This window comes from Labrus bergylta, chromosome 5 (assembly GCF_963930695.1).
Source record: "Labrus bergylta chromosome 5, fLabBer1.1, whole genome shotgun sequence".
In the NCBI taxonomy this organism is placed as follows: Eukaryota; Metazoa; Chordata; class Actinopteri; order Labriformes; family Labridae; genus Labrus; species Labrus bergylta.
The window spans coordinates 5,603,652-5,629,410 of NC_089199.1; the positions used below are offsets into that span (position 1 = coordinate 5,603,652).

The 25,759-nt window shown below is 41.8% G+C and overlaps 1 protein-coding gene across 2 annotated transcripts; it reads right to left on the reverse strand.

Moving 5' to 3' along the window:
• Positions 1-290: 290 nt before the first annotated feature.
• On the reverse strand, positions 291-24,296 carry LOC109980840 (RNA-binding protein Musashi homolog 1). Of its 2 annotated transcripts, none has more exons than XM_020629378.3 (14): positions 24,135-24,296; positions 23,519-23,559; positions 22,727-22,808; positions 22,483-22,567; positions 13,826-13,867; positions 13,261-13,353; positions 7,318-7,366; positions 6,540-6,622; positions 6,332-6,449; positions 5,116-5,196; positions 4,503-4,559; positions 3,017-3,076; positions 2,681-2,835; positions 291-2,575 (listed from the first exon to the last, which is right to left on the reverse strand). In XM_020629378.3, the coding sequence occupies exons 1-14, from the start codon at positions 24,197-24,199 to the stop codon at positions 2,534-2,536; spliced, it is 1,053 nt and encodes a 350-aa protein (XP_020485034.1). In that variant the 5' UTR covers positions 24,200-24,296; the 3' UTR covers positions 291-2,533. The 2 variants fall into 2 exon arrangements, with proteins under 2 accessions (XP_020485034.1, XP_020485033.1); XM_020629377.3 differs by having other exon boundaries at positions 291-2,602.
• Between the last annotated feature and the right edge of the window lie 1,463 nt (positions 24,297-25,759).

The window sequence follows — 25,759 nt, forward strand, 5'->3', positions numbered from 1 at the left end:
GAACATCATAATATGAAAAACCATATTTCTTCTGTTCTTGTGACCTCGTCGTTGCTGAGATTTTCTGCTCAGCTTTACTTTGAAATCCGACTATGATCAGAAAGTTTTTAGCCCTGGGAATTAAGGAATGCAAACAGTACATTTGAAATGTAATACCCTCTATGCTTTAATGTCTGCCTTTGATAAACGCCAGTCTCTAATTAGAGCTTTCTTACGATCACAGGGTAAACAATCTGGCACCAGTGTGTATATGCATAAAGAAAAAAGTAATAAGAGCAACCGCATTCAAATGCTTTAGAATAATTTATTAGGATTTTAAAATTGAAATTATCAGGGGGGAAAAAAACAAGGAAAAAAGAAAAGCATTGCTATAAAGCTTGGCAGGGGACATCCCAAATGTTAAACTTCAACTGAGCTCATATAGAGCTACAAGCTCCATCCAAAGCATTGGCCCTTTTCCTTACATCAAGACAACAAAATACATCATTAAAATCAATATACAAGGGGAACAAGATCTCAAAACAGAAAAATATAGTTTCTTATTTTCTGAAAATAAGTCTTAATGCCGCAGATTTATCCACACAGCGTCTGCTATTACCAATAATAGTACTATTTTCATTTGTAAGGTAAAAAATAACTTATTGCTTTATTGTAAGTTAAAAAGTTACAGTGTTGGTGTCCAGCAGTAGTTTTTTTGTCGTGTCCCAGGCGCTCTGACAGAGGAACTACTGGCTGGATCAGGAAGTTTTCTGCTGTGCTGAACATCAAACAGGCTGCAGTGAGAAGAGGCTGAACAAACAGGCTTTCTCTTGTTTGCAAATGTTGACTTTGATCCAGCTTTTAGACTTTTCCTGCCAGTCAGTGTCGTCTGGACTGAGGTCCTATATCAGAGCCGACCGGGAGCGAGACCCTGTTCCATTTCTGGTTCCCTGCCCACACCCCCTGTGTTCATCACTACACGGAGCAGCAACTGTATAGAAACAATAACAAGTCGTTCCAGATGAGACAAATGTGTGAAATCTAAAAAATGAATTAGGAGGGAGGCAGGGGAGCCAAACTGGAACAGGGCAGTCTTTTTTTTTTTTTTCAGTACCGAAAAAAATGCAAACAAAATGCTCCTTCGTTTGCCAAAAAGTAGTTCCATATTACACCTTGATGTATGCGCACAAACACTCACTCACACACTCAGACGCATTCACATGCACCTTCAATAGTGATAAGAGGACAGAACATGATTGTGATGTTTTTACAATTGCTTCTCTGAGAATGTCCTTCATTTGTTTCCACGGTGGAGAGCACCGCATAAAATAATTTTTCAAAAGAAAAACAATAAAACAAAAACATTAAGAAGTGAAATTGCGCAAACAAAATATATAATATTTTCAAAAAAAGAGGAAGTCAAGTCAGCTCAGTACCCTAGAACCCCTGATTTCTCCTGTTTTTCAGTCTTCATCGTCTTATTGTGTGTATGAAGTTAAAAGGGATCTGGTTCATCAATGGTGGTAAAATGACAAAGTCAAAGTTGCAAACAAGTTGCTGACTTTTGGAACAGAGCTTTTTTTTTTTTCTTTTTTTTTTTTACTGAACCTATCTGCAAAACAAACTTCAGTAAGTGTTGTTTACGTCAACAGCGCTGCACTGAAGTCGCTGGAGCGGACTGGCCAAAAAGGTACACATAAACAATATGCATACTGATAAATGACATCCAGTCAAAATGCTGTCAACCCTTTCAGAACCAACCAATGACATGCCAGCTGGTTCAGTAACCCCCTCCTCCCCCCCTCCCCACTCACCCTAACGTTTATGTACAATATCTTACAGGAAGACATAAAAACATTGCTTTAAAACCAATTACAGAATAAAATACCTTACAGATTATCATTATTATGTCAATATTAATAACAATATTACAAAGGTTTTGTTTTTAAAGACTACCAAAATATACATTTTAGGTTTTTTTTTCATGTTTCCGTGATGCCAAAGTTAAAAAAGGACTTTGTTGGATTTGTTCTTCCTTTGTGAAAAACTTTTTTTTTTCTGTCAAAGACCCATCTTGCATCTCTATCTGTCCACATCGGTAACAGCTGTGAGGGATTTCATCATGAAGCGACATATCACATTGAAATAAAAAATAAAAAGAATTTTAAAAAACTCAAAAATAGTCCTCTGTGTCATTGTCAAAGATGACAAATGTTTCCTCAGAGAATTTCTTTTTTTTTTTTTTTTTTTTGCAGTTCTTTGCCTCAGCTTCAATAAAGAAAATAATGGATAAAGTTGGGGTCTAGATATTAGACTACATGAGGACAAACGAGGAGAGACGGGGAAGTTATGTTGAAGTGAGATTAGTAGAGCAAAAAACAGAGTTCAGGATTTAAAAAGATATTCAGTCGGTGGGTGGAGCCACAGGGAGCCAGGAAGACCCCGGAAGAGCCTGTGGTCGGCCAATCAGGATTTGCCATCAGTGGGCAGCCAGCGTTCTGATTGGCTCGTCAGCAGAGGAGAAGCCCTCCCATCTTCAGTGACCTGGGTCCTCTCAGTGGTAGCCGTTAGTGAATGCAGTAGCAATCAGCGGACCCTGAGGATACATGAGGGGATACGCTTTCTATGAGTTTTGTTAAGAATATATGCACCCATTCATGCAATTAAAAGTGTTTGTTTGTCAGCAGGGGCTGTGACCTACCCCTAGTCCATGGCCGAACCCCGTGCTGGGGGCTGGGCTAGCTGCGCTGATGTAGCTGCTGACTCCTGAGTCCTGATTGGCTGCTGCATATAAGTCAGCCATTGGTCCAGGGCTGCTGGTTCCCAGGAAACCAGCTGTGCGTGAAGGGGTGGAGCCTAAGAGAGAGAGAGGACAGTAGTCAGGCTTGACACCAGAGGGCTTTATGCGCACACACACACATCTAAAAATATATCTTCATTTGTCCAGCCAGGACTGTACACACATTCTAGCCATGTATACACCATTTTTTGTCCCTCTCTCTCACACACATACACTTAAACACATGCACACACATACCTCTAACTACTGCTGCTGCTGCGGCTGCTGCCATTGGTCCATATGCAGTCAGGGGAATGGCTGAGGGATAGAAACAGAGAGAATGAATGCACTGATGACAGTCATTGTAGATCCCTCAGTACAAGAACGTGAGTAACGATCGGCTGATTGCACATCTGCTCAAACATCTGTCATCTTTTTTAAATCCATCAGGTGGAGGGGTTAAAATACAAAGAACAGATAAAACAGTGCCAAAGATATAACATCTGATAGATGTGACCTTACACTCTTTAAATGTGGAACAGAGTAATACTCTTCATAAAACCAAGCATGAACGTTTCAAGCAAAGATGCAAATACAGCTCAGAGCCACTAGATGGCAGTGTGAAGGCAGAGCTAGAGATGCAGGGGTCATATTCACAAAACATCTTTGATCTAAAATTAGCTCCAAACAGAAAAAAATGAGGGGTGGGCATGTCTGCCCTAACTAAAGGACGTCAAACATAAGAGTAAGAGGCAGAACAGAGGAGTCCTGAGTCACTAAAGACCTGCTCACAATGAGTCAAATGCAGCTCCCTTAGATTGACTCAATCCAAAATGTGTTTTACTCTGAATTAGTTTAACTGGATTTTTAAATAAATCATTTTTACCCTTTTAATACATTTTTGTTCGTTTTTTTTGGCTATATGAATTACCCAATGTGAGCCAATGACCACAACTAATCATCAATATAAAAACATGAGTAAAAATATTAAAGCCATCCAGGCCTTTATGACACTATCTCTGAGTTGTTTTTTTTTTTTTTTAAAGTCAAACTTTCCCATGAAAGCATGGGGAAACAAATCTAAAGCTTTTTGAGGCAGCTTTACAATCACAATCTCAGTAAGAAGCTATTTTCAGTATTCACACAGCCCCATTATAAAAAATTATATATGAAAACATTTTTTTTATTGTTTTCCAAAGTCAAAACCTTACAGGCTACAACATGTAGCTGACTATTTTAACATATTTTAATTCATGGCTACTGCATTGGATTGCCAATATGCCAACATCTGTTACCAGGTCAAGTATCAGCCTATTGTGAATCCCTTATTTCCTATGGTTTTAAATTAAATTGTTATTTTTTGTTTAATTATTAACTTGCATCCTCTGAGCTGCTGAGAGCAACTTCTACCAGAGAGCATCTAACCTGAATACACGCAAAAGAAACTTGTTAGTGACTTTAATCATGATTCAGATGACCTTCCAGTGATCAATTCAGGCTCTAATTTGTTAATACAGTCAAAGGCATCACTACAAACTGTGAGTTAAAAGTTTCATTTTCTAGAGTGAGACGATGACACACTTCTCAGAAAATGTGTTTCCACAACAGCTCATAAACATTTGCCTGCATTTTTTGCCTTTTTCATCTCCTGTGTAAACTTTGCAAGTCACTTCAATGAAAACTTTAATACAAAAATACACGGATTGGCTTTTTGTCACTTTTTTTCTCTCTAGGTGCCACTGACCTGCCAGCTCAGGGGGATGGGATGATGTCAGGAGGGGGGTCCTCTCTAAATGGAATTCTAGAAACAGAGAAGGGTGTGTGAGAGAGAGAGAGAGAGAGAGAGAGAGAGAGAGAGAGAGAGAGCGCTTTGTAAATACAGTCACCAAACACCAGCCACACCACCAAGCCACATACACGTAGACAATTAGCTACAGCAGAACAAAAGCAGAGAAAACAAATCTACAGTGACATCAGGCAGGAAGGTGGGAGCAAAGGAACCGGAGCGCCGATACAGTCAAAGGCGCGTTACATAAGTAGATCAAATAAACACTGTAGAAGTTAGAGGAGGAAACAGTCAGGTTTAAGAGACGAGGAGCAGGGTTTGGAAAGACAGACAGGAAGAGTTCAAAAGTCTCACTCATAGATCTACAAGCAGCCTGAGACCCTACTGATATTAAAATGGCATAAAGTGTGTAAGTGTGCATGTGTGTGTGTGTCTGGCGTGTGTGTAGTTTGCACTCAAGACCCCTGTGAATCAAGTACATGTCACAGCTTGTTTTCTTTAACCTTTTTCCTCTTCCTGTTTAAAGACCTTAAGAGAGAGCTTCAAAATAAAAGGTTGTACATGGACTTACCTGGGAACTGATAAGTGTAACCAGGAGCGATGCCAGAGTAACTGCGGCTCGTGTAGGTAGCAGTCTGGAAGCCTGGATAACCTGATGGAAAACATAGAAAACACAATTGTTTTAAAAATTTGTGCCAAGTTTTGTGGAAACTGCTTACTCCAGTTCTGTCGAATGAAAACTTGTCTGCTAAGTAACAGTGTTTCGATCCTTCACAACCATTCATTTCTTTACATGTGCTATCATACAGTCACCTGCTGTAAAGGATGTCAACAAACAACTGTTCCTGTCTAACATTTGTGATCATTACATCATCATTTACTGTAATAATGTGGCCAATCTCTGTAAAACAATGACCAAATGTGACCGTTCATAAGGATGTACAATCAGACATTTAGGCACTCGGGTTGTATTTGATTCTGTCTGGCTTCCCACATCTTCAGCCCTATTTTGACCTCTGTACAATACACCACATGTCCAGTAGAGGGAGCCAGACGACGACAAATAAAACATGCAGCCCCTCGGTTTGTTTTCTCAATGAGAATCCTTCCGAACCATATTTTTACTCCAGTGTGTGAAAATCATATGCCCTTCAGCGTGTGACCTCTAAATTTACAGTACATTGTTGTTGTTTTTTCACAGGAGAATCAGCACAGAGTAATTCAAGGAGCCATTTTCAGTTCCAAGTCAACGTTATTCTTCCACATTTCATTTGTTAGGACAAGAAATGTTACAAGTAAAGATGTTCATGGTGGACATTTTAAATGTAGCCTTACATTTCAGCATAAAGACAAGAACAGTTGAATGGTATGGACAAAGACATATGGTATTTTAAAAAATGAGGTATATCCTGGGAGGAAGTGGTTAGTCTCCGTCAACTTTCTGCCCGTAAACATTGTTATTATTGAATCACATCTAAATGATCTGTAAACATTCACGACTCAAGAAGGTAGTTTTCCATGCACACTGTTAATAAGCTACAGAAAAGGCCACTAATTCAAATAGCATTTTTATCTATTATGCAAAAATGCCCTTTAATTACAGTTATAACAGTGAGTAAAATATTTGTTAAATAATATGAAGGCTCTTAAGATTCCGATACTCACTGCCCATTAAGAAGACCTGTCAGGGTATTTTGTTTATGTGTATTGTTGCATGTGCTACTGTACTCATATTTGCTGTTATCCAGCGTATTATCTTCCTCTTAATATTTGATTGTGTATCTTACCCAGCATGCCAATGCCCAGCATGAAGGCGTCCATCCCATAAGGCATCACTCTGGAGCGTCCTCTGGCTGAGCCTGTCGGCGTCATCACCTCTTTGGGCTGAGCTTTCTTACACTCCACCTAAAGCACAGGAGCCCAATGAGTATGAGCATTCAAAGAGTTCATTTAGAATACAGAATATCAAAGTATATTCACTGATGACGTCCGTACCATTTTGTTATTGATCTCATGGAAGTGGATCTCGCACACTTTCTCGACCACATCCTCGTTCTCAAATGTAACAAAGCCAAAACCTGCAAACACACAATAAACATTGAATTATATTGCAACACTTTCATTGCTTGTGTTTGTGATATCCTGCAGTGTGTGGCTGCAGACAACCCCAGAACTTGGCAAATAAACTGATGAAAACAGATTTTTCTTTTAAAGTTCTCTACAAAGAGAAGGAAAAAAGGAATATTCTCAACATTTAAATTGATTTAATACCCCAGATGTACATGTAGCCTCTGGGTGGATATAGTTTCACCAACATGAACCATTTGTAACAGGAGGAGCTGACAAAATCAGAACAAGCTGTGCTCGGCTCTCCTGTCAATCATCCGGAGGAGCAGGGGTGGGGCAAGCTTAGATTCACTGTCCTCTACCGATTATCACACCCAATTTCTCTAACTCCATCTCCACCACTTCCCTGTCTCTTCTCCCTGTCTGCTCTCTTGTCTCATTAAGTAACATCCTCACAGTGCTGACCCTGCATGGTGACCCTCAGCGGGCTCTGCATTGACTGAAGACAGAGATAAATGAACACAAGGAGGTGAGAGCATTGCAAAGACAAAAGAATATGATTGGAGTTTTTTTTTTTTTTTTTTTTTTGCTCTTTTGCTGAGATTCACCCGATGACTCTCTCACTCGGTGCCCCTTTTTCATTTCTCATTTAGTATGTCTACACACATTACTGTAATGTGTGTGTATCAAAACTGTGCACACGTACCTCTGTGTCTGTTGGTTGTTTTGTCAAACATGAGCATGGCATCATCGACCTGTGAGAACAAAGCAGAGAATAGATGAGCTTCGACATATTAACACACACACACACACACACACACACACACACACACACACACACACACACACACACACACACACACACACACACACACACACACACACACACACACACACACACACACACACACACACACACACACACACACACACACACACACACACACACACACACACACACACACACACACCATTACACAGCATGGGGTGCCATTGTCCCTCTTTAGCATTGGAGTAAGAGGGGAAAACAGATGGAGAGGGTGGAGGGGAGAGAGGGAGGGGGTGACAGGTGACAAAGGAGAAAAGAAAAAGAAAGAAAGAGAGGGGGGAGAAAGGAGGAGAGAAATGGGGAAATGAGGGAGAACGGGGGAGAGAAGGCCTGGTGTGTAAAAATTAAACAAAATGAAGTACATCTATCAAGGTGAAAAAGACGTTAAATTCTGTCTGTCCACAAGGTGCTGGAGCAAATTCTTCCCCATTCTTTGCGAGGTCTTACAAACTTTTCTGTCTCTCTCTCTCTCTCTCTTTCTTTTTCTCCCCCCCTTCATTCGTTCACCCTTGCTTGTCTTTCTTTCCCTCTCCACAAAGTTTACTATTCCCATGGAGACGCTGTAAAGAATTTCAATTAGAAGAACTTGCCCCCCAGTCCACCCCGGCTATTTTCAATGAATAGAACGCAGAGAAAGGAGAAAACAGAAGGAGAGTTAGCATATGACAAAAAAAAAAGGAGAAGCTGATGAATAATGGGGGGGCTGTTAGGAAGAAGAAAAAAACATCGAAAGTAAAGTTTGATGAAGGATGAAAAAACTCTGTCATCTAATATTTTAGATCAGAGAGTGAAGAACAAAGTGAAAGCGCCCGTCTTTGTCAACACGCTTCTTTCTTTTATTCTCCTTCCACTCTTTCTCTTTTGCACTCACTCCACTGCCCTATTCATATTCCTGCTCCTCCTCTTTTCACCCTCTCTCCTCCCTCCCTTCCCTCGCTCACTTGTCTTTCACTGGCAGCAAAGTTAGCAGCTTCTGCTCCAACTCCGACAGCATGAAGAGGGAGAAAAGGGAAGCCAAGGCCTGGGGTCGCTGCGGGAATCATGTTTTTATCTTTCATTTATCATTGTTGCCTTTTTTTTTTAATTCAAAAAATGGAAATTAAAAACAGTGTCATGATGACTTCTTGAAACCTCTGTAACACAGCATGTAAACACATGAGAAGTATGACTAGATTTCTATTTTCATGAGTCAACAAGCACTGTAACTCAAACCAGTGTAACACGAGTGGCAGAGAACCTCTAAATGACCAGGCCATCTGATTACTCAGACGGTAAACATGCCCTCTACTCTGACTGAGATTTTTCTAATGTGTCTTGTGTGTCGAGATATTTCAGCATTCTTCTTTGCTAAGTGATCCTCGCGTAGAGACGCTTCTTCATAGTCCCTGAACCTTTTAACTCTCATCCTTGTCACTAAATAGCTCGGACACACACAAACACAGTGCACCCCCCCCCCCCTCCTCTTTCTGTCCTTCATTCAGATTTTACCTCCCCTCCTCCTCCTCCTCCTCCTCCTCTTATGCTTTTCTTCCCTTCCGGTCATCCAAACTCAATGACACAGCAGCCAGCTAGGGAACAGGACAGTAAGTAGACAGCTGCAGGCCAACATGTTATCATAAGAGTAGAGTTACATGCACAGCTAGCCCCCCCCCCCCGTTAGCATTAGCATTAACATCTATTCTGAAGGAGATGACTGACAGTTATCCTCGCATTGTTTTTTTTAAGGACAGAACAGAGGTAATCTGCTGCACGGTCATGCTAACATGGTCCATCTAATTGTCCCCCATTGGACGATAATGGTGTGATGACTTGAGAAATATTCCGTCACGTGTGTGAGCTTATGCTGTGGTCGCACACTAGCCCCCTGCCCTTGCCAAACCCAGTAAGAAGACGATCTCCGATGTCCACTGCCCAGGGTGCTGTAAGACAATCTGATTGGATAGCTGTGGGGGTCTGAGATTGGCTTAGCAGCAGCTCAGTCGCTAACCGGTCAGCAAGCATGCATGCAGCGAGCAGAAGAGGAAAAAAAGTTAAGGTCATATTCTCATGAAGTTCTGACGTTCTCAGATGTACCAGAAACAAGGCCTGACTGTGATCCAGCAACAAAAATATCCAGTTTTTAGTGAAGCGTGCAGCTATTGTCTGAAGAACAAGCGTTTGCTGACAAGTCCATTACACTACTTGTGAGATTATGAAAGGTGGCATTCACATTTTTTCCCCCTTCTGTCTCCTCACATCTCCCTCTTTCATTCTCTCTCTCTCTCTCTCTGGCCATCTCTCTCTAAACAGGCCAGCAGACAAAGTGTTCAGTCAAGCCTCCTAATCGCCAGCTCACATGGGTGAGTGGAGTCCCAACTTTTCCCCGTCTGCCCCGTCCATCCTGCATTTTTCATCTTATCCCCTCCTTCCCTTTTGCTCACTGCTCTGCCCTATTCTCTCTCTCTCCCTCTCTCTTTGATTTCAACTGAGTTTAAAAAAAAATGGGGATTTGAAATGGTAGTTCTTCATGTAAGGTACTTTCAGGAATGCAGTACAGAGAGGCAGGACGAATGTAGAACCAGGGATTTCCTCTGGATTAGTTATAATTGACTGTATGACCAAAATGCCTGAGATGCTAATTATGGAATTACCTAACAACATGCCTGATAAAGATAAATATACAGCTTGTTTCTCTGCTCCACACAGACTCTGGTTGTTTTCAGCAAAAAAAAGAGAGTTGTTCAAACTCTCCACTATAGGTTGGAGGGATTAGAAGTTCGTCACCTCAGGATTCAGACTTATTTCCAACACAAACTCTCTCTGGTGACTTAAAGAAACTAGAGGCTGGATGGTATTGATGCAACCTTAAATGTCTTATTATGCAGCAGCTTTTTAATAAAATGGCAAAGCATGATGCAGTGTTTTTTAATTGAATATTGTGTAGAATATGGTGAGACTATGGTGAATGTTCTTGGTTACCAAAAAGGAACATCTATTCCATAATTCTATGTAACTGACCCTGCTTTGATTTTAATTATAAACCTAAGGAGGTAAATTATATGAGTTTGGAGTGCAAGAGAACATTGATTTATTTCATAAACACTGACAAACATTGGGTTTAAAGGAGCATCTAGAGGTAGTTATACGCACATCATGTAGGTGCAGGGCACTGCAAAAAGAGCAGATTGAGGAAGATGATCTGCTCGCACATTTGCTCAAATACCACAAAAAGTTTTTATTCCATCACTATGTTTCGACCAGAGGTCTTCTTCAGGCGATACATTTTTTTAAGTGTTAAAGGAGCATCTACACGTCATTTAGCACATTTACTTTTTCTTTGCATCTACTTTATGTGTTCCAAAACACCTGATGTTTCAGCTGAGCAGCCATTTCAATCCAGTCTGATGAAGTTTGTGTAGGTGTGCTTTCAGAAGCGTGCTCCAAATACATAAACGCCGGCCTGTATCAAAGCCTTGCAGAAAATGCATAGTGCATTCTGTGTTTTCCTTTGCGAGGCGGTGCCACAGTAAGAAAATAAACAGGACACTGAGTCCGACTCCATCCCAACGTGCACCTTGTAACCAGGCTCAGATAATAAACAAGAAATACCTCCTGCTCAGCAGGAATGCACTGTGGGATTGGCGCTATCCAAGATCCAGCTTTGGTCTCACGTGTCCAAACAGTCCAAATATTCCCTCATCCTGCGGAGGGAGTGTTGTCTTAGATATGAGTGTGTGTGATCACCAGGGAGAACTGATTCGACACAGAGCTGCCATTTTAAAAAACACAGGCAGGATGCAAGACACTTGTCACAACACGCCTCACGGTGCTTTAAACAATGTGATGGACACACATGTAATCCAGGTTTACGACCCACAAATGGAGTTTATGTTTAATGGGGTTATTTCAATTTGAGCTAACACCTGAAAAATGGTAATAACCAAAACATGAGTCAGAGGGCAACTGAGAGAAAACATAGGCAGACATGAGGCAGAAGGAGGTTCGTGCTGTTAATTTCTTCCAACCCATTAGGCCGACATCCTGAAGCAAGTTCATTTTCAGACTCTTTCCTGCTCTACGACAGCAGAACACCACACTTAATGTTTGTGACAACTGCATCTCTGCCGGTGAGTGTCACAGTCTGCACAAATATATGCAGTCTTGCCTCCCGAAACCACCGACACACTTTTTTCCTGCACACACAACCCTTCTTTTCATTCATGCAAATACACACTTCTTACTCATTTTAAAGGAAACAAAAAAAACTCTGGATTACAGCAGGACAATGGACAAAAGCAGGTCACCACGGCAACAAGACAGGGAGTGGAGCAGGGTGTGTATATGTGGGATGGGAGGGGAGGTGAGGGACTGATTTTGGGTAAGGTGAGGGGGGCTGTTACAGGAGCAGCTGTTGCATTTGATTAGTTAATACTGAAGAGCCGGAACTCCTCTCACACACACTCCCAAACCCCAAAAAGTGTAGCTAGCTAATAAGTAACCCAACATTTCATGCATGATGGACACATTTACTGCTCATCAGATTGGTGTTTTTCTCTTTAATAGTCACTTTTTCTCCTCACCATCTCTACATTCCTCCTTTTCTCTGCCCTTCAACCCTTCTGAGTTGCCCTCCCTCTCTCTCCATGGGGGGCTGCTTCTTCCCTTTCAGCCCCCCGCCATCTCCCCTCCTCTCCTCACTTCCTCCCCCTGCTTTTTTTCTTCTTCCTCCCTCTCCCTGGCCACTCATCTGTCTCCACAGCATGTGTTTGCCTTTCACCAAATTTCATTCAAAGGAGCTGAGCAGGACATGTGTAAGAAGCCAAAAACACAGAGATGTGATCGGGAAAAGAGCAGAATAGCTTACAAAAGAGATAAACTAACAAACAAACATTAGAATATTAACAACATCCATGACTTAGCATCTTTCTTATCCTTAAAATAGTCAATTATTTTCTCCTTTTCAGTTCTTTTTTTCTCTGCTGTGTTTCACTCTGACTTTAAGGCACATTTCACACCTTTTGTTGTGCCTCAATTCAAATGTAAAGGAGAAAAGTATTCAAACAAGAGAAGGGAAACAAGCTAAATCTAAAAGATGTAGAAAGGGAGAGAGTTCAGATAATATTTTCTGTAAAAGGAGCAATGTTACTTTAGAGCAGTTTTCTAACAAGGGGAACCTAAACCTAAGGGGATGCTTCTGCAGCCGCCCGGAAGTAAGTTGAAATATTGTTTAGAAGCTCAAGTTATCGAATAAATTAGTTTATTTAAGAAGCATATTTACAAAACTAGACAATTTGACAACTAGAAACCAATATTTGTGACCAAAGGTGTGTCACAATTAGTGTTAAGTGACAATTAGCATTCAGTAAAAACTTAGCAAAACAGCTAAAGTTAGCTAAACGTCAGGGATAGAAGCACAATGGAATATAGCTGGCTTAACGTTATAGACAAAGTTAGTTATCTTAAAATAGCGCATACACAGTAGATTTACCAAAAATGGCTGTCAATTAGCAAAAAGGTAACAGGGAGGTGAAAAAGCTAGCTTACTGAAGAGTAGCAAAACATCCAACTGCTGTCACAAAAAGCTAGCATACCCAAACAACCTAATGAGCAGTTAGTTTACATGAAAATAATACAAAAAATACACCATTATATTCATTTTGTTATTATTAAATATAAGATCCAATTTGTAGTTGGTTAATTTTGAATGTATTTGTTACATAATGTTAGGAGTGTTGATGCTGAGGGAGTACTTTGTGTGAGCTTTATGTCGAAATCACTGCTCAACAGAATCATAAAGACAGGAGCTAATCACTGTGTGTGACAGATTTATGTATAGCTTACCTTTCCAAACTGGTCGAAGTAATGCTTCACATCTTCAATGGTGGTATTGACTGAAAGTCCTCCGACAAAGATCTTCTTTGTCCTGGTCACCAGCTAGCAACAGAAGAAGAAGAAGAAGAAGGCATCATTTACCACTAATCACATTAGGCAGGGGGACGATGAGGGTGATAAAGAGACTTTGTGTTTGTTTTTGTTTATCTAATCTCTGAAAGCTCTTCTGAGCATTCATCCAATGTCCTCTCAGTTGAAGGTCTGTCATGTGTAAGTCTCTGAGGTGCATCTAGGAATACAGGTAAGTACTGTGTGTGTGTGTGTGTGTGTGTGTGTGTGTGTGTGTCACTATGTGTGTGCGTGTAAGATGTTGGTTGCTGCTTGTGGGGATGGGGAGGGGTTGGGTGGGGTCAGGTTAGCGGGTCACAAGGTCAGGCTGGACAAGTGGATTGCTGCTCCTCTTTGGTCACGTGCCTTGACTCTAATCCCGGCCAACCAGAGCTGAGTGATGAGAGGTGACACATGACAGCATCACCGCTCCTCCTCAGTGTTAACCCCTTCAGGGCACACTCACCTTAGGCTGAGCCCGGCGAGGAAACGCTACCTTCGGATCGATCTGTGGGGGAGAGATGAGTGAAGATAAGTTTACAGGGGTAAAAGCAAAAAAATAAAAATAAATACACTGACATTTTGAAACATTCTGCTGTTGGTTATTTGCATCTTTGATGACTAATAAACTATGAGTGTGATGAGCTGCAATTACAGAAAGTTAGAGGATACTTTTACTTCTCTTTGTTCTGAAAGTAGTACTAAATTGACCACCATTATCACATGCTTAATCCTTTATGAAGGTGCTTCAATAGAAAGACATTGTATAAATAAATACAAACACAAATATTTCATATCTTATAAATCACTACAAATATTTATGAAGTAATACACATTTATTTAATTTAAAAAAAAAAAAGCCTGTCACAGCCAGAAAAAATGACCATTTGTTATCCATTACTCGTGTATATTAGATTCTGTACATAAACATCTACTCTGTTATAAATCTCCAATAACAGAAATCACAAAATACTCATTTAGAATCAAGCTTAAAAAATGTATTTTGTGTAACCAATTCTTACAGCTGGGGTCCCTGAGACCCAAGTAATGCATCTTTATTTTCAAGCATGATATAACTTCAAAATCATTGTGTGAGACATTTATAATAAATAATGAAACATAGAAGCATCATTTAAAAAAAAAAAGAAAAAGGTGAAACATGTTTTAAGTTGTGAAAGCAGGCGCTGGGTTTCAAGAACTCCAAATGGATGGTACAGTTATATAAGGGTTAAAAAACAGCAAATATTTTCCCCGTTTCTTTTTAGCCAGGGCGGTAAACCACTTCTTACCCACCATTAAAACACTATCGCCCCTACGCTTAAGTTTCTATGAGTAAAGACACTAAATCTCTACCTGCTCCAGAATGTTGTTGGGTAGCTGATCCTGTGCTTGTATGAACTGAAAGGTGCTCCGGGCACTGATGAATTATCACACTGTTAACTAACTAGAATTAGGTACAACACAGAGCCTCTAAGTCTGGACCCCTCTGAAGGCCTGCATGTCCAAAAATAGCATGTATGCTAATCTGCCAGTATGTATAGTAGACCCTTGTTTATGCAAGCCCCCAAAAAATCCAAACACACCAGCCGAACAAACAGGCACAGGGAACAGAATACACAGTCAGACATAAACGTGTACACACTCAAAAATCGTATGTTAAGACACAACTAAATTGCATCTTAGCCACAAAGAAGACAGAGATAGGCAGCCTGGATCCAGACTGAGCGTTTCATATTCGGAATACTTTTCAGACAGATGTATATTTTTATAAATCTCATAAATCCAGACAACCTCCATTTTGGATTAGCCAGATTTGACTGTATCCATATTCCTCCCAAGTGGAATGTCTCAGCACTGGTCAAGGTTACAGATAAAATTAGAAGCAAATGAGTTTTGAATGAGCTGGCCTTTAATAATGCTAAATATGCAAAGCCCAGCCTGGCATTTTAAATTTGTGAGGAATCTGGTGTTATTTTCACTCAAGCCGAAGAGACAGAGGGAGAGAGATGATTTTAGGTCACAGGACCTTGTAGTGTATTATGGTCTTAGAGTTTCATCTTTGTTCTAATAATTGGATGTGTGAAGCATAACCCCTTGTGTCTCCCACAGCCGCTATCAGAGGTATTGGATTGATATTGGCAACTAAAAGGAGCCTATCAAATGGCCAGAAATAAGCACTTATCGTGTGAATAAGCCACACAATACACGGGTGGTAGTTCATTCAATATTCAAGTAATCCTTTCATCTCCTTCCTGTGATAATTCCCTGCTTCTGATGACAAATCTACAGACCAAAATACCCTTCGAGGACCTTTGAGAACCTCAGATTTAACACAGCGTTCGAGAGCCAAACGCTGTGTAACCAAGATGCAGCTGCAGCGTCCTTGGGAGGGATCGCAGAAGGACTTTGCACCTTGAAGTGGGGCACAAAGACGAGAGGAGTCGTGTCACCTCCAGCTGGTCTGAGCACAAAGACAAAGGTGACAAGGACACGTGAAGCCAACGGCGATTGGAGGCAACAGCAGTGCACCAGCACAGCCACTCACAGGGCACAACGACAACACAGCATTTCTTATGGGGTCTGTGCTTAGTGGGCCAAATGTGATATTATAGATGTGTGGCCTAGTACTGTGTGATTAATTACATGATGTATTGTGCTCGTTCCTTTAATACTTCAACAGACTAATGAAATATGAGAGCAAAATACACAAATACTATAAATGAATAGTGCAGCTGTAGCCATATGTCTCCCTGTTTATTCCTTGCAGCACATGTACCAGCGCACCTGTACTCCTGAATTTAAAAATCATATTTTAAGACTATTTATAGCAACAAGCACAAACTTTATGGAAACGCCAACCTGCAGTGACCTCTGAAGCAGAACACAATGACAGAATCACTACTACAGCATGCAGTAATGTGCCTAGTCATTATTAAATTTGGTGTTGTTGCTGTTTCCTCGCAAAGGCAACACTGTTCCACTGTTCCCTCCAAACTGAAAGTGCCAAGAGGTAACAGCCTCTCGTGTTGTTCAGGTCAGCCCACCTGCCTTTAACTCTTTTTCGCAGAATGGGAGGACAGGTGTTGCCCTGAGGTGCGAGTGTGCAGCAGAGACACACAAACAATGAGCTGACAATGACAGCGGTCAGAAAAAGCAGCTCTCGTGATTGACACAGTGCTGCACTCACAAGTCACAGACAGTGTACACATTTAAATATCGGTTTTGACAAAGTCCAGACAAAAAAAGATGTCTTTGAATCCACCAGTTTGTGGTGATTTTTTGAAATCCAGTCTTCTTTTAAATGCGTCTGTGAGATTGTTTTCCCTCTCCAGCTTTGATCCAATTCAATTTAACACAGGAGTGAGAGATCAACCTACATAAACTGTTGTGTTCAGGCACATTTTCACAGTCGGAAAACTGTCTCGAGACACAACAACCGGACTAATCTGCTAAATCGAACACCTGACGAATTAAGGTGTGTAATCAGGGACAGTAAAGAAACATATAATATGACACGAAGAGTATGAAAAAAAACCTTTTGACGTTATATGTTTAATGCTGGTATAGGGGCTGCAGGACTACATCACTATCCCGATGTTAGAATTCGCAATTAACACATCACTTTAGATATTTTTTTCCTGGTGGCTGAAGGCCTGATTATCATGGCAATGCTTTCAAACCATTCTGATGCAGTCAGATGAAGCTCAGACTATCAGCTACCCTCAGAGTAATTATTGCCAATTTAGAGATGAACACAAAAAAAATGCTTTTTGGATTTATTTTGGATTCAGGAGAAACAAACAAACACAGGTATTGTGTAAAACGTGATGAATGGCAAATAGTCACAAAACAGTGAGTTATAGCTAATGTTCTCTTTTCAGTATGTAGTCATTGTTATCCCACATCATATATTTTTCACATGCTGTCAAAACACACACATTTTTAAAGCGTCTTCATTATCAGGAGCTCTTTAAAAAGAGCTTAAAATACATTGTTAATCTTACCAACTAGACTAGGTTAGGCCTAATGCGATATCTGTACAGGTGCTACTATAGCTACGGACATGCCATGCTGTTAAAAAATAATCATTCCACTCCAGAAAAATAAGAGATTATATCTAATATGCAACTTCTACATCTGGCTGTACTCAGAGGACGGCTGTACATGAGAACTAAAGCATCTATCAGACTGGCAGATTAGCCTGGAGGAAGACTGATAGGCCACAAAGCAAAAAGTAAAAAAGACTTAGCCAGGTCACTGTTTGCAACACTCAGAAATAGCTCTCATTGGAGCGTGACATTGAGAAGTCCCAATCAGCAGTGGAGAAAAAAGTAACTTTCTATGGAAAGAAAGAAAGTTGTTCTTCCCAGACCGGCAGAGAGGAGTTATGACTGAGTGTTGGTGAAACGGTCTGACTAACATCCTGCTTCATGACATCCAACCTCCGCTCACTCTAGGGTAGCAAAGTGACGGCAGTATAGAGCCTACGATATGATTTAGGTGGTTTAGCTTTGAGGACTAATCTACGAACAATAGTCACCTCACGTGGCCCAGCGTGTCCACCAGTGTTACAAACTGGAAAACAGAACAAAAAAAATAAAAAATCCATAGCGAGATAAAAAAGAGAGACAGAGTGTCAGACGTGAGACAGCATGGGGAGAAAGAGAAGGCATTCATTTGGGAAACAGAGTCAGCTCTTGAGAAAGTGGGCCTGTCCGGTGTAGTGGGGCAGTGGGGCCGTCCCAGCAGGCAGCCCCTCTGATTTCATTAATTAACAGGACAAAGAGTACAAAACAGATGGGCCTGTAGAGGATCTGGGGCTCCCATGCTACCCCCACAGGCACAAACACACACACACATTACACAGACACTAACACACATATACAAAATGACATATATGTAATTAAACTGGCAAGGAGACACAATAAAACACAAACATTTGTAGTAATTCACCCTTTCCAGACTCCTCACAACAAGTCATATGTTGACGTTCAAGCTCGGACACGTTTGCCAACCTGCCAAGACATTCTTGCAAACAAAAATGGCAAACACCCACGCTGTTAAAAAAAAAAAAAAAAAAAAAGGCACCACAGGCTGCCCCAATATGGCACAATAATCAATATAAGCTAAACAAAAAGCAATAAACAGAGGAGAGGGACAAAGGGGAGTTGGCGTGTCAGAGCATGCACAGAGAGAGACTTTGGGTACAGGCCAGCAGGGTCAGTCCGCACAGCTAAACAATGGCACAGTAATTAGTTAACGAAGCCCACTAATGAGGAACCCCACCACACCCCCGCCCCTGTACCCCTGCTAGGGCTCCACAAACACCAGGGCGGTGGTGTGAGGGAGGTAGTAGTTGTAGCACACGTATAGAGAGAAAACCTGGATCCACCTTCAGAGCAGGGCCAGGCTTTAACCCCCAGATCTGAGGCCACGCATGGACCTTCAGAAGCCCAATCCAGTTTGCTCTCTTCAATCCGATTAGTTGCTTTTCAGATCTATACTAATTACAGCACTGGAGCGGGGCCTCCCTCTCCTCTCCTCCACCTTCTCCATCCCCCCTCTCTCTCTCCCCAGTTTTGTCCACGTCAGCAGTTACAGCTAATCTCCAGTCAGGAGTGAGGAACTAGCACTACAGCATCTGAAGAAAGTCTCGGCGAGCAGGTGGCAGACTGTGGTGGCAACAGTCCACAGAGGCTGGTGCCAACATATGCTGTTACAGTGCACAGCTATAAACAAAAACAGCTACATTAGCACCATGCTGGTTGCTACAACTGTACTGTAGCAGGCAGGCAGGCAGTGGTGGAAAAAAGCAGCAATTAACACCTACTTTAGCACACCTTGAAAAAAGATGTCTGTTTAGTTGGCAGTACACATGAAAATGAAAAATGTGTTTTCTCCATGTTCCTTATTTATAAAGGTTTATTTCGGGGATTTTTATGCCTTTACTTACGGGGGGGGGGAAGAGAGTGGGGAATGAGATGCTGGAAAATGAACCACAGGTCAGATTTGAACCCAGGCCGCCCGCTTAGAGAACTACAGCTTCTGTACATGAAGCACACTGTATTCATTATTTGAGCTACTGATTTCCACACAAATATCAAAAATCCTTGGTCATAATAAATAGCTTTCAAGTGGTGTCTTGTGCACTTAAATACAGCTAGAAAGATTTGCTTACTCACCATAGTAAGCACAAAAAATTTGAACAATAATCCCTCCCTTATTTGTCTGAATCAGTGATGCAAAATTGCGCTGACGATTTCCAGGTCACAAATCACATAAATGACCTTTTGCCCCTATACTGAAAACTCTCAGATCTGCACCACAAACAATAACGTGCCTAAATCTAAAAAAAAAAAAAAGAAATCACCCTACACTAATCTGAGAGGATGAGAGGGTTCAGAGAATATCGGGGCCCAGTCTTTTCTTCGCCTCACAACTGGTTCCAGTGAAGAATCTCCTTCTAGAGAAAACAAATACCAGTTGTGCCTTCTTCTCTTTCCAGAGAAACACAACAGCACACCATTGCCCTAAGGCAAAAACTGTGGCCGGGCAGGAAATCTAACCTCCAACCAAAACAACAAACCCCAGCAGACCTCGCTCTGAAAAAACAGACAACCTCTCATTTGTTGCATCTAAATGTTAGGCCCACAGGTACAGACAGCCTCTATAGCGTCCAATAAGTGTTTGGTTTGCTTTCTATGTCTGGATAAAACCATGCTGGATGTAACAGGACTGTAAATGTTTAAAATCACTTGCAGCAGGGGATTTGGACCTTGTACCGACTAATGTAGTTTACTTCTCACCCTGCGTGTCCTCAAACAGCACCCTGTTACTCTGTTCAATCCTTTTTATTCACCTTCCTTGTCTCTATCCTTTCTACTTCAGCCATCATGGTGTCTTTGCTCACAAAACAAAAAACACAAAGGCTTGGCATGAAAAAGTAAAAGAAACAAAAAAAAAAAAAAAATCAGAGAAGCGAGTTTCCTCCTAAATTCAGAGAGGAATGTCATTTCTCACAACTCACGCTGATCAAACAATAGTTATCCTCGTCTCACTGTGGAGAGAGAGGGAGGAAGGGGGAGGGAGTCCAGGTGTTCGGAGGACGGAAAAAAAGTACTCTGAAATTTAAATAAATAAATATTAAAGAATAGTCCAAATGGAGCAGGTGTTACAAAGCAGCGCGTCCCAAACGGATGCAGAACTTGCTCCAGATAAGTCAACAACATAGAATTCGACCTTAGAATGACCTTAAAGCTGAGGGATGAAGAGATATTACTTCATTTGAAAAAGCCTCTTAAGAAGTATCTATAAGTTTTTTAAAAATCAAGTCACCTAAAGCAATCTCTTGAACAAGAGGTTAGCTTCTTTCTCTCTTTTTTTTTTTTTTTTACTGCTGCACAATCTTCTGTCATTTTCCTCTGTGGTATTAACAAGTATAACAAAGATAGAGCATGTTTAAAAAAAACACTTGGGGAGAGAAAATTTGCGCCCATTTAAAAAAAAAAAATGGCATTGACAAAATGGATACGAAACCCCCCCCCCCCCCCCGCTTAAATAAATAATACCAAACTTCCTATGTTCAGTGGTGCCACAACAACCTGAGCAAACCAAAGCAGTGTTTGAGCGGTTCATATTATTATTGTTTAGCCTTACGCTGTATTTTGGTTTATAATAGGGCAACGCCTCAACCCACCAGCGGCCTGCCAGGCTGAGCTTCTGCCTCCAAACCGGTGTTCACATCAGACACACAGACAGCCTGGCTCTTCAACACGGTGCATCTTTTAATAGGTAATATGACTTACTGAGTAACACTTCACAGCTGCTTAGAACCTACTTCCAAGCTAACTGAAAATAAGATAGACAAAAAAAAAAATCACAGCAACAGTGCACACACATCCAACTTCTCACCTCAGACAAAAAAAAACAAACATAAAATGACACAGATAATACCTTTCAACACACAAGAAAACAATGTATATGAAGACCCAGATCTGCTTCCCAACCAAGCTGGGTGTTTTTAAGTTAATGCAAAATAGCTGAGAAGTTGTTATGGAGACATAAATCCCATCAGGCCATGCAGCTACAGCGCAGTCTCCGGTGGCTGGCGTCACCCCCAGCAACAGGCTCTCTCCAACAACTAACAAACTCTACCTTTTCTCCACCCCTGGGCACTGCTGCCTTTTCTGTGCCACTGATTTTCACTCTCAAATGGTCCTATTGTGTGTGTGTGTGTGTGTGTGTGTGTGTGTGTGTGTGTGTGTGTGTGTGTGTGTGTGTGTGTGTGTGTGTGTGTGTGTGTGTGTGTGTGTGTGTGTGTATACTAATGTGTGTCAGGAGAGGCCACAAGCTAATGAAGACACACCCAGGCCCCACTGCTACAACCAATCTACATGACCAAGACATGAACATTAACACACTCATAGATATTTAAATCTGAGCCAGCTGCCTTGGTTTTGACCAATGATCACACATGTTTTAAATCCACTTCCACAAATATATGTGTAGAAAATACCGTGTGCTCTGGCCTCTATTTGGTAACTTATTTTTCTAATTAGCCCACATTTAGGTTTTCATGCGAGTGTAGAAGTGTAGGAGGGAAAATCACAGAGAAACCCCCAGATCACAGCAGTTGTTCAAACAAACCTCTGCATCAAAACTTAAATGAAGACTCATTCGGACCTCACAGTCTCCCTCCCCCTGACATCAGTTTCAGAACCACAAACACAACTGTTTCCTTCCCTCAAACTTCTTTCTTGCCTCTGCCACTAGAAAGCGGTTGCTGTTATTTTCTATGAGAAAAAAAAAAAAGGGAAAAACTTCTCTCTCTTGCATAAACCCTTTGAGGGTTTTTGCAAGGGGCTCCTTACCCCACTCAGGTCCCCCAGGTAACCATGGCAATGAAGACCAAGAAAGAACGCTTTCATGTTGGCGCCCTGAACCGGGATTTGGAGGGGGAAATGAGCAAAGGGGGGGGGAGCTCCACAATCTAACTCCTCAACTTTACAAGCCATACGGTGGGAGGCAAAATGCACCGAGAGGGGAGAAGCCAAATAACATGCAACACAGAAGCCGATTTGGGAAAAGTTGCTCAACTGGCAGCGTCCAGCTCTTCAAACTCACCGTTTTGGAGTCCAACTCGTGTCTGTTTTGCGCCAAAACCTTTTCAACGCCTGCTTGCTCTGCATATGTTACAAATCCAAAGCCCCTGGAAAGAAAACATAAACAAAAAAAACAACAACAAATTAGCTCCGGTAAAAAAAAAAAAAAAAATTTAAATCAAACGCAAACTCTCTCTGTAAAAAAGCATGGCAGAGCATGAGGCATCCAGTGATAGGACGGTGGAGCGCACACGCCTCCTTCTTACCTCGACCGCTTGGTAACGGGATCCCGCATCACCATGCACTCCTTCACCTCGCCGAATTTGCAGAAGTACTCCTTTAAGCCCTCTGACAATAAAAAAAAAAAAAAACAAAGAAAACCGTTAAGTATGTCCCAAATTAGAATAATTTCTCTCCAGGCCTTGGTGGGGTGGGCTGGAAAGAGACAATAGGGTCGAGCAGACCACGTTGTGTTTGTGTGTGTGTCTCCCCCCCCCCCTCCTCTTTAGATTGTAGGCTATCTGGCCATTCAGCATAATAGCCCATTAGGCCCTGCGGACCACAAACAAAGCTACACTTGGTGACGATTGCCGTTTTGACACAGCAGCGTGCAGCAGTGAGATAATAACACAGGCCAATCCTTACAAGAATAAACTGTCTGCATGCACCAGCCTCTTGAAATAAATGAATGGATTCATCGGAGTGCAACAATAAGGCATCAATATGAGCCCAACTTGTGCTTTAACGCTCAATCGATGGCTCTCACTAGATGTGCCCTTCAGTGTCATGAAAGCACATGCAAAAAAAAAAAAGGCAGACAAAGTGGTTGAATGTGCATGCATTTCCCCCTTGTTAATCTCCCTGCGTCTCGGCAAGTCTAAATCCCAGAAGCTGATCCTTATTGAATAGGAGGCTTTGATTTAACTATTTACAGTGTTTCTCGGTAACTTCACGGGTGTTCAGAAAAGCGATCTTTAAACTGAAATGTGTGCAGAAGAAAAGAGGAATAACACGAGGCTTTCTTCAGACTTATTAAAGTAGCGTGCGGGACAGCTCACCTTGTGTTGTCTGCCAACTCAGCCCCCCGATGAACATTTTGCTGAATGAGAGAAATACAAGCTGTAAGTCACACAGGGGAAAACACGCGTCGCTCATGCACAACACATACACAGTGGCTAAATTGGAGGGGGGGGAGAACCAGGGGAGGAAATTATATATTTTTTTAAATAGCATCAATAAAGTAAGAAGAAAGCATCGGCCATGTTGCGAAGTCACCGATCGGCCAGTCGGGCCGTTATAATCCCCCAGAGGAGGAGGGAAATAGGAGAGGGTCTTCCAGATGATGGAGGAGAAGTTGCAATGGAGGATAATGGAAATAAATAAACAAAACAAGAGGAAGCAGCCGCGCGTCTGTGGCTCCTCTCCGCTGAGTGGATACATCCCACACACACACACACTCACAGACACACACACACACACACACACACACACACACACACACTCACAGACACACACACACACACACACACTCACAGACACACACACACACAGCGTGCTTGTCTTTTGTCTCGGCGCGGCTCCTCTCCCGCACTGAACTCAACTAAAGTCCAAGGTGAACTCAAACCGGGCCGAGAGCCGAGCGAAAGAGCGTGCTGTCGGGCTAAAGGCTGTTACCAGGGGTCGTGGGGGGAGTTGTCCGTGCCGGAGGACAGGCTGCTTTGGCTCCCTTCCGTATCCATTCTGCTCTCCGCTGCTATATTCCCGCACTGTGAGGCGAGGAGAGGCAGTGAAGCTCCACTGCTGCTGCTGCTGCTGCTCCAGACTCAGGGGCGGGCAGCCGAGCGAGGGAGGGGAGGGAGGAGGAGAGAGGGGAGGGGAGAGAGGAGAAGTGGGGGAAGGAAAGGTGGGGGGTGGGGGGGGTGGAGTGGTGAAAAAGAGGAGGGAGTCGAGCGAGGAAACACGCACACATACATGCATACACGCGCAGAGACAGGCCCCGCCCCCTACCTCGTTTTTTTCCCCCGTTAGCCTACCCCCGGCCTCGGACCTCCCCCTCCTACCCTCCCACCCCCCTCCCTCCTGCACGTTGCCTGCCATTAATTCATGCTGCCACTGGCGCTCACTGTAGTGTTTCCCCGCCGTCCTTGTCATTGGTTGATCATAGCAGCATGGCCCATTAAAGCATTTGAATGTTTATAGAGACACAGTAGTTTTCTCCCTCTAATCTATGCTGTACAATCAAAATCATTTTGACAAAAAAAAAAAACAGAAGGCATGGGCTAAACCAGCATTTATTGAATGCACCCTGAAAATAGATTATTCATTGTTGACATAATATCTCTTTGTTCTTTTTTTAATTGCCCCCATTTGAAGTAAATTCATAGCAGAATCTGAAGTATTGAATGATGGGAAATGATGTCTTCCTGTTGCTCCAGGTTGGGTCTCAGGTGAAATGAGACATCTGTAACCAGGATACTGGCTCCCAGCACATTTAGCCAGACAGCAGATTACATAAAAGCAGCAGGCTGCTTATGAAGTCATCCATTGCACAGAGGTCATTGAGGTCATGTTTTGTGAAAAAAGGGGATGCTCATGATAAATTGTGATGTATGTCTGTATGAGGATGAGGTAATGTGATGTGACCTTTTATGATGTAAAGTGTTGTCATCTTTATAATCTAATGAGATGAGATCTATTAATAGACTATCTAATGTTAGCATGTGATGTGTTTTTATATCTTGTAATATAATGTGACCCTATAGGTATAACATTTTATACAATGTTATAATATTTAATTTGACTTGCTGTGACTCAATGATGTGTAGTGACCATACAGAATATGTATGTGTTAAGAACCCTATAAAAACATTATATGACATTTTTCGATTCAATATAATCTGACCCTATTTGAGTAATGTAATGACCCTAAAGAGTATAATGTGATGTGACCTAGTATGATGTTATTAGATGTAATGTAACTGTATACATGATATGATGTGACCTTACAATATATGGTGTACTGTGATGTGACCTTGTACTGTATGATGTAAATAAGCTGTGATTTGACCCTATATTTGTAATGTGATTTGACCTTACAGTAGCCTATATGATGATGCCAGATATAATCTGTTATGATGTAATGTGATGAAAACCCTTTATTGTGCAATGTAATGGAGAACGTGATCAAAAATGAATACAATGACAGTCACAGTGGTGTACCAGGAAGTGACCCCTTAAACATCCGGTGAGTCGTTTATAGCTGGTTATGAAAAAGATTGAAATGAATGCTGATGCCTCCA

What these genes read in the sequence shown, in the direction of transcription:
- LOC109980840 (XM_020629377.3), bottom strand. Translation starts at nt 24,199, where the DNA reads ATGGATACGGAAGGGAGCCAAAGCAGCCTGTCCTCCGGCACGGACAAC. An exon ending in GAGTTGGCAGACAACACAAG is followed by an intron (nt 22,809 to 23,518) that starts GTGAGCTGTCCC and finishes TTTTATTGTCAG; the next exon opens with AGGGCTTAAAGGAGTACTTC. An exon ending in GCTGGGCATTGGCATGCTGG is followed by an intron (nt 5,197 to 6,331) that starts GTAAGATACACA and finishes GTTTTCCATCAG; the next exon opens with GTTATCCAGGCTTCCAGACT.